Consider the following 14,484-nt stretch of genomic DNA (forward strand, 5'->3'; position numbering starts at 1 on the left):
AAGGCATCAAGGAAGCAAAGTGTTTTGTGGCAGAGGGAGACAATGTGTAGCAAATCTGGTGTGTGCATTAGTAACATCCTATACAATTCAACCAATTAACTGGAATGAGATAACGATGGATGAAATTTTAATTAGGGGTGACAAACTTTATAGGGAGGTCAATTTGAAAAGGCTATACTGGTCAACATTCCTGATGTGCTGGACTTTGTTAACACTGTAAAGGAACAGTAACTGCATGGAACTTTAGGTAGAAAAAGTATCAGAAGTTCCATTATTGACTCTTCAAGATGCCCTAGCAGATACATTAGAAATACATTTTTCCCAATGCATATTCACCATGGGTGTTCCAGTTCGGCATACACATCGAAATCATAAAAAGCAGACAAAGCATCTTCCTTTTTTTATCCCCATAGTAGGTCCAATAAAGGAATGCCAGTATGTGATGGGTCAGCTGTCCTGATGGGCCATGAAGATATTGAGAGCATGACATAGTTTATTGACCAGTTAGCCGAGTCTCTTGAGCCTGGGACAAGTAGAAATATACCGTTTGAAGTACTCAAAGTCAAAATGAAATGAATACTGAAGAAGATACTGATTCAGATTGGTCGGGGTTTAGTGATATGAGGGAGGGAGGGAGAAATCACTTGCAAACCATATTTAGCTAATAAGCATGTTTGCTAAGGCATGGCTCAGGAAGTGTCAGATGTATCTGACGTCAGCAGTGAAGAATGAGGTTTTATAGATGATGAGGACACAGACAGCTACATTTTAGATGATTTGTTTCTAAATGAGGCAATGACAGACTTAAATAACAGTTCAGAATTCTTCCAAACATTTGATTCGATTAGAGATGCTTGTGAAAATAATGTAAATGTTTGCGAGAGCTGGTACAATGATGATGTTACAGTTCACATCATGTATGACAGCATTGATGGGCATGATATTGAGGGAGCTGATGTTGATGGTTATGATGTTGATAGTTATGATGTTGATTGGGGTGATGTTGAGAGTTGTGATGTTGAAGGAAGTGGTATGGATAGTAATGTTATTGATGGGAATAATGTTGGTGGGAATGCTGTTGATGGGGTTGATGGCAATGACATTGATAGGATAGGTGGTAATTGTTATGCTGCTGATGATGGACCTGCTGTTGATGGGGTTGATGTTAATGGTTATGATGATGATGCGGTTGATGGCAATTATGTTGATGGGGGAGATGTTAATGGTAATGATGATGATGTGGTTCATGTCAATGATGTTGACGAGGGAGGTGTTTATTGTTATGATGCGGATGTGGTTGATGGCAATTCTGTTGATGGTGGAGGTGTTAATGGTTATTACGCTGATGTGGTTGATGGCAATGCTGTTGATGGGGGAGGTGTTAATGGTTATGATGCTTATGTGATTGATGGAAATGATGTTGATAGGGGAGGTGTTAATGGTTATGATGCTGATGTGGTTGATGGCAATGCTGTTGATGAGGTTGATGGCAACGATGATGATGATGATGGTAGTGGTGTTAATGGTTACGATGCTGATGTCGTTGATGGCAATGATGTTGGTGTTAATGGTTATGATGTGGTTGATGGGGGAGGTGTTAATGGTTATGATGTTGATGTGGTTGAAGGCAATGATGTTAATGGTGATGACGCTGATGTCGTTGATGGCAATGATGTTGATGGGGTTGGTGTTAATGGTTATGATGTGGTTGATGGGGGAGATGTTAATGGTTATGATGCTGATGTGGTTGAAAGAAATGATGTTGATGGTGGAGATTTTAATGGTTATGATGCTGATGTGGTCGGTGGCAATGCTGTTGATGTGGGTAATGTTAATGATTGTGATGCTGATTGGGGTGATGGCAATGATGCTGATGTTGATGAATATGATGGTGTTTTTTTAGGAAGATGATGATATGCCGTTGATTTATCTTGTTGACAAAGGTGAAATTTCATTAGCTAATGAAAGGCAACTCCCAATTCAAACACCGCCCAATGTAATAAACAGATTTGTTAAGCTTGTGCATAAAGTAAATCATTCTAGATGTCCACCAGCCCTTTTTTCTCCCACTCCCGCATGACACTGCAGTGTCAAAGTCCAGGGTAGTCATCGCAAATAGGAAAACGTGATTGTTTTGTATTGATGCTTGAAACACATGCATTCCACATATGTTATAGTCTGAAAATAGTTTTTCAAAGTCACCCGGAAAAAAATAGTTAATTTGTTTTTCTTGTTTTATTTGGTGTAATGCTGCTTTGGCTAAAACATATTTTCTGGCAATGACCTGAAGTGTTCTTGTACCAGTTGAGTAGAGCTATTAGGACAAGTGAACTTGTGTATATTAATTAGAACTACCCCTTTATGGTAACAAACCAAATATTTGAAAACAATGGTCAATATTGCCATTATTAGATTCCTTTGAAGGTCATTTTTTTCTGATATTTTCAAAAACATTTTTGCTGATTTTTTTTTAAATGAAATTTAATTGGGCAGTCAGATGAAATTATCAAGAAAATTGCCAAATTTTGTCAGTTATATGGGAATGACTGTTATAAAGTAAAGAATATAAAATAAATGATCACTATTAAAAATTGAATGATAAAATTGAAAGTGTGCCTTAAAGCTTTGCGAAATGATGTTAATTATAGCTGTTTGGAATTTATGTTTAAATCATATATTTATGCTTTGTTAAAGCTTAAACTGTCTCCGTGGCCTAGAGGTTAAGGCCCCCGCCTACGGAACGGGAGGTTGTGTGTTTGATCCCAGGCCACGTCATATCAAAAGACGTTAAAAGTTTGTACAAGTAGCTCCCTTGCCTGGCGCTCGGCATTTAAAGAGTAGTGCTTGGAAATGTGGTGTACTAAGAACTGGTTTAACACAGGAAAGTTGTACATCGTGTATCGGTGCTTAACACCAAGAATCAAGGGGTGTCTTCGACAAGGGGCTAAGGTATCGCATCCGGATTTCCTTGTATCCCACCACTATCTCTTCCGCATGATGTCCCTTCAGCAAAAACAAAGGACCCCGTTGGAAATAAGTGCTTGCACTTTCACGTTTATCCTTGACCGCAAGGTATAAATAAAAACATACATACATACTAGGGATTGAAAATCGGACCAAAGTCATAATCGATCATCGAAAATAATCGGACGAGCCATTTCGATCAATCATCGATTATATAATCGTAACGGAACAAGTGAATATATTACAAATATATCCAAAACTATATTGGTTTGTACATACATGTCTTTAAATGAATAAACATATAACAATCAGTTATGTTTTATATGCTGTTTTGTTAAACATTCCAGGTTACAATTGATTATTTAGTAAAATGTTTTTAGGAGATAACTTAATTTTAAAATAATTGAGAACAAAAACTTTTTTCCACACTACAAGTATATACCAGACAGTAGTTTTATATTTATTAAAAAAGGGTTAACCATAAACTGATGATTTATTTACATAATTATCAGCATTTTCATCACTTTAAAACAGATATTACATAATTTGAAACAAAAATGTAGTACAAAATGTATTTACATGTAGCATTTTAAATATTGTTCCAATCCTTTACATGAAATACTTATCAATTATCATGACATCATGTTGAGATGAATTTAATATTTTTCTAGCGAGATATAACATGGGGAAATGCTGAATAAATAATCATTTTTACTTGATAATTTTTTTTATATTTGATATTACAATAAAGATGATTTTTTTTTTACTTTTAAAAGTTCGTATAAGTCCGTACCGTTTCCCGTTTTAAAGAAAATCAGTACATACACAACACGGTTACTTCCCTTTGCCGTACATTAGCGATAATCGATTATGGAATAATGAAATCGATTATCGCCGACCTCGGACACAAATAATCGACTTTCGACAATACACGATCATCGTTTCATCCCTAATACATACAAACGTTGATATTAAATTTTAGACACAGGATGAACAAAATCTTGTTGAGTAATTAAATGTTCAAAATTAATACAGTAATGTTGAGTTATGTTCTGATTGTAGCTTCATTGTTTTACAGCTTATACAGCCTGACCCTTTCCCATTATTTAAGTGTTAAGTTAGACCTCTATTAAACTCGAATTATGAGCAATTTCAAAAAGTGAAGCACTACCTTTTAACAATTATCAAACGTAAATTGTCCATTATCTTTTTAGTTATAAACCATATTCAACATTGATAATGACTAAGACAAAAAGTGCTACAGTGTTGCATAAATATATTTTCTCAAACTGAAATAATATCAAGCTACGACAGTGTTGCATAAATATATACTTTAATGAAATCTGACTTTTGAGGTGAAAAACTGTAGTAAGTCAAATTTTCATCAAATTCATCTTTTGTGTTCAAAGTTGTAAGATAATATATTTCTTTTATTTAAAACTAACATACAGTACAGCATTGTTATGTTCAAATACTTGAAATATATCCAACACAAATCAATTAAGAAAGTTTTTTCCTTCTCCTGAAGAATAATGAAAAATGGAGTTACGACAGTATTGCGCTGAGCCCTCACTGTCAACTAGAAATATACAACTTGAGTTTTGAAAAATTAACATAACAAGAAAACAACAAAAATATCGTCACCTACAAATTAAGTTCTCATTATATATCGCGTGATACGCGATACTTGCGTTTGTTAAATCACGAGTTTTCAAATTGGAGAGAAATTCATCAATTTACTTGTTGAGCGTTATTTTTAATAATCAGTTGGTGAATCATGTTGGAATATGGTGTTGGACAAATCAGCAAGTGCATTGTCATTGCTTTGGAAGTAAACATTACGTCTCTGTGGAAACGACAGTGGCGATGGGTGGGGTTACGTGAACTTTCGCGGAAGGAAAGCCAGAGGACACGAAAAGACTTAGTGTTGAACTGAGCTCTTTCTTCTGGACGTTGCTGGGTGCACGACAATATGTTATTGTTTCATTTCCTCGATTTCACGTTTTGTCAGATGCTTTATTTTTACCAAATGTCAATTCCAAATTCTGAAATAAGTCGTCATCAATATAATTTTATATTTCTTCAACTGTTCAATCCATCATGAAAACATCTACATTAAAATCAATCAAATTATCGTTGCTTATTTTGTTTTAACTGCTTTACTGCAGATTACAGTTTTGCATATATTTTGCCAATAATTTTACTACGATTTCATTGAAAAAAATAGGTCCGTAGTAAATATGCCCCGCCCATTAATATTATTGCGCCCAATGACAGGACAGAAGTATCGAACAAACGCACGCGATTTCGATGGGAAATGCCATTGCACTTTATACAGAAATAAAGTTAAATTGATAAACAACAACCGTCGTTAAGGAATGAAGTGTTAATGTAAATATTATCAAATGGAAAGTTGCATATAGTTATATATATGTATTATATTTCACAAGAGACTCATATATTCAATGGCTACAAAAAAAGAATAGTTCACAGAATACTTGTAACCAACAAAATCGTTGCTTTATATTTAATGAAATTAGTTGATGATAATATATGTTATTTTTGTGGACGCTGAGAGGAATCTTTGCTTCATCTTTTTTGGGATTGTTATAAAATACAGCCTGTGTTACAGCATATTTTACAAAAGAATGTACTCCATTAATCCGAATATTGCCATATATAGTATGTTTGTTATACTAGGGTCGGGAAATTATAATTTCAGTTTAGACTTATTGTTCCTTAAATTCAAAAGATCCACTTTCCTCTGTAAAAGAAAAGACATCATTCCAACAGTATCAGGGTTTATTAATAGCCTTAGACTGGCTTTGAACATTTATAACAACACAAAATTTTTAGATAAAGGAAAGTAGTTGTAGAATATTTTCTAATGTAACTACATTTCTAATAATTATGTTTTACTAGAATAATAATTCAATATATAACTTATGTTGATAACATGTGATGCACTGGCATGTTTTTCGTTGTTATTGTTTTTTTTCTTTTCTTATTTCCTCGGCGTTTAAAGTGATATAATATAAAACGCTTTATTATTGAACGAGGCTAAATCACTAAAATCATAAATCACTCAACATAAGATGATCTTAGTTTTTACACACATAATGCACTAGTCAATTGTAACCAATTGTAACCAGGTTCGGGGGTAAAACCAACTTTCTCCATTAAATGTGGAAACAACACGTAAAATAGCAAATGTGCGCATTCATGTGGAGCGTGTCATTGGACTGGTGCGACAAAAGTACACTATTTTAAATGGAAAATTACCGATTGACTTGTTGATGACGAAAGATGCTGACAATACTCCAACTATTGACAAAATCGCTCATGTGTTCTGCCCATTAGTAAATCTGTGCGAGTCCGTTGTTGATTTAGGATGAAGTTTATGCATAGATGAGTGATAAGATTGTTTTGTTGTACATTATGTGTCTGGCATGTATATACATGTTATAATCATAAAAGCTTATTGTTATGAACTTTAATGCCATTAAAAAGAATTCAATACTTTCATTTGGGTTATGTTGTTGATTTTATGTTACTGAACAAATGCCAGGAGCCATGAAGTAACTGCTTACATAAATAAGTAGTGAGACGGTCATGCCTTCTGCCATCATCTGCCAAAATATCATATCATGTTATGTGCCAAGTTTCATACAATAGTTGCAGTTTAATACAATAGTTGCACAACCAGCCCGAAGCTGTTGTTATAGTCAGGTAAAATAAAATACATACAACATATTTCACATTTAATTCTCTTATCTCAATGTCATAAATGTTAAATAAACAGATTAATGCTACAAGACAAAGTAAACAAATGTGATGAGATATACATGCAAGAAAACAATGGTACCTTGCTCAAATCAACAAGAAGTGCATGGCGGTACATTTAATAACAATAGCTTTACAGCATGATGATGTCATAATTGTACTATGGCCAAGTTTTAGAATTTGTTTCTTTGAGGATAACAAATCTCCATGATAAGGCTCTGTGATGGGTTTAACGGGTCAGTGTGGCATGCATTTTGCATTTTATAAGCAGTCATTCTACCTGCCCTGAAATCATACCAAGATTTTCCTCACATTGTTTTTTGGTAGCCTTTTCAACATTGCTCACTTCTTCTTTGGACACTTCAATGTTTATGTCATTGCACATTTTAAAAGTTCTGCAAAGTTGAGCATCTTTTCCTCGAAGGTTAGTTAGCATTTTTGGGTACTTTGTAGTTACAGTCTTTGGTTTATATGCATTTAAATGTTCCTTCACAATTGACAGTAGAGCTGGTTTTCTACCTGTTGAAGCTAAATTTGAAAACAAATGATTGTAACTCATTATCAGTAGGTGCTGGAGTGTTACGTTTTAGTTTTTTTGGCAGATGGCTGAACATGTGCAGTACTGACATTATCACAGTGTTAAATCGCTTCTTCAGCACTGAAGTCAATGTTTCGTACTTCATTATACCTTACACCTTACAATGAAGTGGGTAACAGCCAATATGCAGGTTCCTGTGTTACTGTCCTTGAATTTCTTATCTGGATTGTCCCATCAACTGCAAGTATGTGTGCAGGATTCGCCCAATCCTGCCATGCAATCCCAGTGTGACGACAGCACCTTACCATTCTCTTCGGCGATGATTCAGGGGTTCAAGGCTTTTCACGAAGCCGCTGTGAATGGAGGACCTGAAAATAAAACATTAATTTCAGTAAAGACCTATGAAATTATTACACTTGACACATGACCAATATGTACCCTGCAATGAGTGTATCAGCCGCATACCGAGCTCGATTGGTAAATAAATTGATATGCAAGCAGGAGGTCACAGGAAGGAGCTTTATGCTGGGTACATTATTTTCATGAATATATGCCCCAATCAAGCATTTAATTATCACAGTTTAAAAACAATCAAAATACATATTTTAATATAGCACGGCACGGCATGCATGACAATTAACCATGGTGTAAATTAAGTATTTTGCAATCATTTTCTGTTTTAAAGCTGCACACTCACAGATTGAACGTTTTGACAGTTTTTTTGTCTTGGAACGAGCCAATTTTTGCGAAAATCCATGGAAACCAATTATATAAGACTGCTGACAAAAAATAGATCGCATGTTTTAAGTTTTATATTTAAGCTCAAAAAAAGATGTTTTATGCACTTTTCTTTAACCGTTAGTAACGGTTTAAGCCATAAAACATTAATTTTCTAACGGAAATATGAAAATCTACGATCTGATTTTTTGTCAGCAATCTTATATCTTGGTTTGCAGGTATTTACGCAAAATTTTGCCCTTTCAATTATAAAAAATAAAAAAGTTGTAAAAATGGTAAATCTGTGAGAGTGCAGCTTTAAGCAAATATACAATTAAATCAAATTATATTTACAAAACTACAATGAATACATGCGTTTAGATGTTCACATATAACATACTTAACTTCAATGTCAGAGATTAGAAATTACATTGTTCTTACCTTTGCCTTAACAACATGTCGATCACTGCTGTTGAAATACCAGATACCCATCCACAAATAAACTGGTTGTATGCTTCAATGCCCTTGTAACATTTTAGATCATCTAAAGTGTATTCACTGGGAAAATACACAAGGAAGTTAACAATGTCAGGATATTTCACCGCTGGTAGTAATTTAACGTCTGGCGACCATGTTTTCAGTGTGTATGGGTCGGTTACCGCCAAAAGTTTCAGCTTTTCGCCATATCTTGCACTTACAACTGGCTCTATCTAGAGTATCGCTGTACGATATTTTGACTTGTTTTGATATATCCACTTCCTTGTTTGACAGCCGTGATCCGTGGCCAAGTTGATGTGTTTGTGAAACTACATGTATGCAGCTGATGTATGTGAGTCATCATTGCGTAATGGAGAATGGAGAAGATGGCCGCCGTGACGGTGTCATGGTTAAAATCGCCCTTTGTTGCAAACGGTCTATATCGGGGAAATGGGCCGTGTTTTTACCTCTCAGATGGCAGCGCCAAAAAATTGCGGGGAAAGGGCCTTACCTGGGATGACCCCGGGGTGCGGGGGCATTTGACGGGGATTTTACCAGCAGTTTGTTCCAGCTGGTCCCTAGACCTGAGGGGGAGGGGCGTGGCTACAATTGACTGGTACACAATGATTTGCTCCACTTGTCATAAAAAATGCATTTCCCAAAACATGAGCGAGTCCCTCGAATATTATAAAAAAAAATGACATGGAAAATTGGTCCTTGAGAAAAGAAAATTGGTCCTTATAGAAACCAAGTCAACATTCACTGCACTTAATTGATACAATAGCATACAGAAGTTATATACAATTACAAGTAATAACAGTTGAACACCATTGTCTCGATATCTTGTTATAAAAGTATTATGCAACAAGGTTTTATTCGCATGAAATTTGTAATTCATATCGAGCATATATATAACATAAACGATAAAAGGGCAGCGTAATATTGATTAAAACTAGTATACTCACAAAACAACCCAGTTAATTTAAGTATCCGTATTAAATCAGTCAGAATAATACTGTGTACAGTAGTGTATTTTAAAAGCTTTACTCGTACCTCAATTTTAAGTGAGTATCGAAAGCTGCTATCAACACGCACATATCACGTGTCTATTTTCAGAAAAAGGCCATGTACATCCTAACGCAAATCGAAACTAGATTTTTTTGTTGGGTCGGTATAAAACGCAGCGATTTGCGCAGGCTGCGTTACAGTATGCAGGCTGCGTTATAGGGTATAAAACGCAGAGGCGCAGCTACTACAGATATTAAGGTGCCCGTATATATATATTAATTTAGGCATTATGGGGACCGCTGGATTAAGGCGACAAAAATTGGTCTCCTTAATATTTTCAGTCCAGATTTGATGTATCAAATGTCAATGAAAATGTCCATTGACAGTAAGTTGATAAGCTTGAATGTTTATTTACGAAATCATTTTATTGTTTTAAATCTTATTCTCTTTTACTTTTAACTGGGGGGGGGGTGCATTTCAATGAAATGAATTGAGTTATTTTTTACAGGTTTGTTGAAAATAGGTGAAAAATATCACGGTTTTAATAACGATGTACAGTACAATTATTTGAAAGCAATATTTTTAATTGTTAATGTAGCTTTAAATGTTAACTTCACTACCTGTGAAAAACTATCAGCACTACATCAAAAGAATGGTGTTTCCAAATCGGTATCGATCATTTTAATTAAGAAATTATTTCTCTTTAATCTGTTGTATGTTTTAAGTTATTTTGTGAATAATAAGGCAAACATAGGCAAACTGTTGCTAATGAGTAAAGTTTGATAAGTAAATATTTCATTTTCTTGGTCGAGAATATCACTTTCATAGTCGTTGCAAAATTAATTCCGAAAGATTGCCGTATTTTTCATTATTTTTCTGTAATTTGTGTGATTCCATTTGTAAATTTAAAAGGATTTTGTCTAGATTTGCATGCTCATATAGTTTAATATAGTGAAATATTTTTTAGCTGGACTTTGTGTTTTCTAAAAGTTTCATTATGGCTTTAATTGTTGGACATTCGCAGGCGAAATCCTTAGGCAATTCAACCAAGTGTCCCGTGTTTTCATACATGTACTCTGGATTTAAAGCGCGTGATTTCCTGGATAAAAGTTTGGAATTTTATCCGTTGGTGCCAAAGCAGTCGGTAAGTGAGGAAGAAGATTATATTTACTCATATTATGCGTATAGGAAAACTCGATATTGAAAAGTTACTGGCCAATTTCTTAGCTGACCAATGTAACGTATAGGGAAACCCGATATTGGAAAGTTGTACTGTTTCTATACGGTCAGTCAACTTTACGGTTCACTGCATAGTGCTGACCAATGTAACGTATAGGAAAACTTGGTTTTGAAAAGTTACTGGCCAATTTCTTAGCTGACCAATGTAACGTATAAGGAAACCCGATATTGGAAAGTTGTACTGTTCCTATATGGTCAGTCAACTTCACGGTTCACTGCATAGTGCTGACCAATGTAATGTATTGGAGAACTTGGTATTGAAAAGTTACTGACCAATTTCTTAGCTGACCAATGTAACGCATAAGGAAACCCGATAATGAAAAGTTACTGACCAAATTCGTCCTTGTCTCCGAGATATTACCGAGGGGGCAAAACCTATTCCACGCCCAGACAGCAGAACGTGTCGTGTACGAGTCCGGCTTTCTTGGGTACTGGAATGATGTCGCTTCCGAAGTTAATTATCTCCTACACCAGTGGTCGGCGTCATTTAAATGGGTACATATGCAGTGACCATTTTCCCGGAAGAGCAATGTACATGTCCGGCTACTTCGCGTTGTTATCACATCATTGCTGCGATGATGTCAATCGGTATGGAAATACCCGAGGATAAAAAAGTATTTAATCTAACTAAATTAAGGCGAAATATTAGACAAAAAGGTAGTAAAAAGTGTGGAACGAAAAAGGGAAGACAGGGAGATGTTGATATCATCATTAATCCAGCACCAGATTCAATTTTAAAAAGCGAACAACTAAATTATCCGAAAAACATCGGCGATAAAACCGGCACGAATAAACAGTAAACGGAAATCAATTAGCCGTAAAAGTCTATTCACTGAGTCAATTCTGATAAAAACGCTGATAACAACCATAAACACACCAAAACAATCTAAAAGCGAAAATAAACAGAAATGTGAATTTAACACCCCCGAAAGCATTAATAAATTCCCTAAAATGCCTGATCTTTCAATTATAGACGAAATTGAGGAACTTATCGATTTAAGCGACCGTCGCGACGACTACTTGCACATTAATGAAAACATGTGGATCGAAAACCTAAGGCTGACAAGTAAAGATAAGAATACCATAACTGACCATAACGGTAAACTTCACTCACAACATATGGAAGCAGTAAACAAACTTTTACGAAAACAGTTCGTACACTCAGTTGGGGGGTTACAATTAACGGAAAAGGTTCCACAGTAAGATAAATCTAAAAACATATGGGCTACTCACATTTCATTTGAACCATCAAGCAAGGACATCTCCGTTCATATACATCATACACACAAAGACCATTGGGTATCATCCATGGAACATAACAACAAGATATATCTCATCGACAGCTTAGGAAACAACCGGCCGAATGAAAGAATTGTCCCAGATGGGCTTAAAATACAATTATCACAAATTTATGGAGCTACGGAAGATTGTATTAATGTCGTCGTACCTACTGTTCAAAAACAAGACAATGCAGTAGACTGTGGATTATATGCCATTGCACACGCTACATCTTTATATTTCCAAAAAAACCTTGTTTTGACTTAATATTTAAATCACTAAAGCTCATAGAACATTTAGTATTCTGTTTAGAAAATCAAAAGATGTCCGAATTCCCAATAACAACAAAAACGATCAGCGGAAGGCGGAAAAAAACAAAAAATCATTTCATTAGAAAATTATTGTGTGTGTGATTTACCTGCCTGTTTAGGTGATCAAGTACAGTGTAACAAGTGTTCCCAATGGTTTCATAAACATTGCGTAAAAGCACCAATCGATATATCACATTTAGATGTTGAATTCATAAGCCCAAAATGTTCTAAATGATTTCAAAAACCAACTATCTAGCATAAATAACTATGATTTACGGCACTTTTACAAAGTCAGAAAATCTCGAATTGTCTAAATAGAGTACATAGTTGGTATGAATGACCCCTTTGATGAATCTGAAGAAAAAAATATATAGTTTAGGTTATTTTAGGTAAAATGTCACTAAATTTTGTAAAGGTCAAAATTCAGCTCATTCCCTCCAAATAACTGTGATATTCATCACCTAGAAATAGCAGAACAGAACGATCACCCATTCGTATTGTGGCATTTTGCATGAGTGTTAAATTCTCATACTTGATTATAAATGAAACAATGAAATATTTCCCACCCCTTATTCTGCCACAGTTATGCACCAGTCAAATGTAACCATGGCAGATCAAGGGAAAGATCATGAGAAAAAGGAAGATATCTGAGTATCAATGTTGGTTATACACATTTCTAATAATAATATTTCTGTGTCCAGTTTTGTGCAATTATATGTAATATTTTTATTTGCATCATGTTCGAGAATAACATAACAATGTTAAAAGTCATCATTAATAGCTCGTATTCTGTTTAAGGCCTAATACTAGAAAACTTCTTAAACAAAAAACAACAACATGAATATAAGTGATTGAACTACTTACCGACACCGATTGTATCATGTCAAACACAATATCCAGGTCCATGAAGTCTTTGATTTTGTATCCTGGATAGCATAATGTCACTATATTTTCTGAGTCAATGTACTGATGTAAGCATTTAACTTGACTGTGTCCAAACACTAGAGTCATGGTTATTCCAAATACAAAAACAATATATATATATATAAACACAAGTAAACACAGTGATCACAATTAGAAATATGCAGGGGGTGGGGGGTGAGCTTATTTACCCTCGCCATCGGGTTATACCCATTCGGCGAGCACGCTACGTTTTACAGTATTTCCACAGATTTAATAACATTTAAAACATCTCGTCTTTAATCGTAGCGTGGGTGCTTTGGACTGTATATATAAAAATATTCCTACACAGTATGTATAAATCTCTGGTTAAAAATTCAATATTTAAATAATATCTTAAGTATCTATCACATACGCATTAAAATCAAACACTTCAAATACATCTATACAAACATTTTAGGCTCAGCCTACATTTTTTTTAAAAGATGTCTAAATTTTAAAATTCTTTACAATAGTAATTGTTTATATTTACAACGTATCCTTGGCATTATAACAACTAGCTAGTGAGATATATTTTTTTTTAAATGACAGATTTCTCACTAGTTAGTTTCCTAAACCACCCCCACCAGAGATGGGGGCGGTATATGCTGGTTTGCACTGAGGACTATGCCTCAGTGCGTTTGCCTGGATTTTTTTTTTCCTTTTTTCTTTTTCTTTTTTTTTCTTTCTCCTTTGAGTAAATTCTTTTTTTTTCTTGTTTATAATACAACAGCGATATTCAATAAAAAATAAAAAAAATAAATAAGATAAAGAAAAGTGTGTTATACATGTATATATAAGTGTCCAACTGTTGTTGTTGTTCTTTTTTTCTTTTTTTTTCTTTTTTTTTGGACTAGTATCGCTGTGTAACCAGGCAAACCAGGATGGAGAATATAACAATTCCCAGCTTAAGACTCCATCCTATGGTGTTACAATATGTGAAAGCGTTGCCAAGGATTGATTAAATTATGAAATAAAATATAGATTGGTTGATCCTCCAGGGTGTATTTAAAATATCGCTATTTATATTAGAGCCGTTTCCGGATGGTAGTTTAGTACTGGCATAAACAAAGACTTTACTAACTATAAGAAAGAAAACGATCCTTTTCAGGGCCACTGTTAAAATATTATATAATAATTTAAAATGTTATATACATTATTTACATAAAAAGGATTCTCATCCCGGAGGAACGGTAAATTTATAATATACAACGGCTGGTGAATTATTAA

The 14,484-nt window shown here is 34.6% G+C and overlaps 2 protein-coding genes and 1 long non-coding RNA gene across 3 annotated transcripts in view; 1 reads left to right on the plus strand and 2 right to left on the minus strand.

Annotated features, from left to right (window-relative positions):
- Positions 1-9,556, minus strand: part of LOC128240396 (sacsin-like) — a 69,683-nt gene extending 60,127 nt beyond the window's left edge. Inside the window, exon 1 of the mRNA XM_052957034.1 lies at positions 9,445-9,556. The gene's annotated coding sequence lies outside the window, so the exon portion shown is untranslated. The remainder of the gene's footprint in view (positions 1-9,444) is intronic.
- Positions 796-14,215, plus strand: LOC128241354 (uncharacterized). The gene is made up of 3 exons (XM_052958280.1): positions 796-1,350; positions 1,483-1,729; positions 14,112-14,215. The coding sequence occupies exons 1-3, from the start codon at positions 796-798 to the stop codon at positions 14,213-14,215; spliced, it is 906 nt and encodes a 301-aa protein (XP_052814240.1).
- On the minus strand, positions 6,714-8,836 carry LOC128240397 (uncharacterized). The gene is made up of 2 exons (XR_008262167.1): positions 8,444-8,836; positions 6,714-7,653 (listed from the first exon to the last, which is right to left on the minus strand). It is a non-coding gene; the product is annotated as an uncharacterized LOC128240397 (long non-coding RNA).
- Positions 14,216-14,484: the final 269 nt, after the last annotated feature.

This window comes from Mya arenaria, chromosome 7, assembly GCF_026914265.1.
Source record: "Mya arenaria isolate MELC-2E11 chromosome 7, ASM2691426v1".
Classification (NCBI taxonomy): Eukaryota; Metazoa; Mollusca; class Bivalvia; order Myida; family Myidae; genus Mya; species Mya arenaria.